The 1,132-nt window shown below is 40.7% G+C and overlaps 1 protein-coding gene across 1 annotated transcript in view; it reads left to right on the plus strand.

Annotated features, from left to right (window-relative positions):
• slc2a9l2 (solute carrier family 2 member 9, like 2) overlaps nt 1-812 on the plus strand; it is a 221,143-nt gene extending 220,331 nt beyond the window's left edge. Inside the window, exons 14-15 of the mRNA XM_037679110.1 lie at nt 79-105; nt 801-812. Of these exons, the coding sequence (XP_037535038.1) occupies nt 79-105; nt 801-812 (39 nt within the window). The remainder of the gene's footprint in view (nt 1-78; nt 106-800) is intronic.
• The last annotated feature ends 320 nt before the right edge of the window (nt 813-1,132 follow it).

The following is a 1,132-nucleotide window of genomic DNA, read 5'->3' on the forward strand; positions in this document are numbered from 1 at the left end:
CCCCCCCCCCCCCCCCCCCAAAAAAAAAAGCAAACCCTACAGACCATCCTGATGCATGCTCAATAATCAGTGCAATAGGAAACCCTACAGACGTTCTTGTTTTTAGTTTTCTACATCGCCTTACAACCTAGCTGTTTTTTTGTTACATTTTTAATACCATTTTATTTTCACTTGTTATTCTCAATTTGTATGCATCCTTTATGATTGTCTATGTTGTCTTTGTTGTCCACTGTTGTCATCACTCTTTGTTAAAATCAGATCTCTCTTGTAAATGAGTCCCCAAGGCTCAATGCTGTGATTGCTAGTATCACTCAGCCCTCTGTGAATAGTAAACAGCCATCAGGGTGCTAATGATCCATCATTAGGCTGATGGTCCTTCTTGACCATGTGAGCAGCTGGTTTTGATTGTCAGCAGCAAAACTGCTTGATCCACTCTGAGAAGGTGCTATTTAAAAGACTGAGCTGAATACAACACCTCAGACTGAGGAAGTCTTTCGGATGAAAGATGAAACATTTCTACATTTTTTGTTGTTTTGCTTTGTTTTGTTTTTTGAATGTACAGAGGACCAGATTTAACTTTTTTAGATTTTTCTACCTGGATTTTTGAGCATGCATCAGGATATCTGTTGCAGTAAATTGTGCTTTAATGTTGGCCTGTTCAACTGCATTGTAGAGAACTTTATATACTTGGTTGACAGACAGATAGTTCCATCCCACACAGCTGGCATGGCTCAGCTCAGGTTTGACTGGAACAGTCCCAATCGGTCTGCCAGCTCCCTCTGGAATGCCCCTGTTGCTAGGAACCCCTGTGAGGTCAGCAGCTGTACCTGTATATGTAAGGGCAGGGCACGGCTCCTTGCTGTGTCACACTCCACGACCAGCTTCAGCTCTAAGCACAGTTCCAAAAAGATTACCCTTAGAAGCCTTAAATGGCTGATTAACCAGTTATCATCATGGGCCAAAAAAAATCCTGTCTTTATCTACACGCTCTCTGTGTTTTGCGCCATTTGCTATATTCTCTAATAAGATTAAAACCATTGTTGTTATTTATAAGTATTTTCTGCACCACTTTGCTCATGATTTTATATCCACTCATCTAATTGCATACACGTGGATGTATTCATTGTTCATA

The sequence above is a fragment of the Nematolebias whitei genome, chromosome 7 (assembly GCF_014905685.2).
Source record: "Nematolebias whitei isolate Nwh7 chromosome 7, NemWhi1, whole genome shotgun sequence".
Lineage (NCBI taxonomy): Eukaryota > Metazoa > Chordata > Actinopteri > Cyprinodontiformes > Rivulidae > Nematolebias > Nematolebias whitei.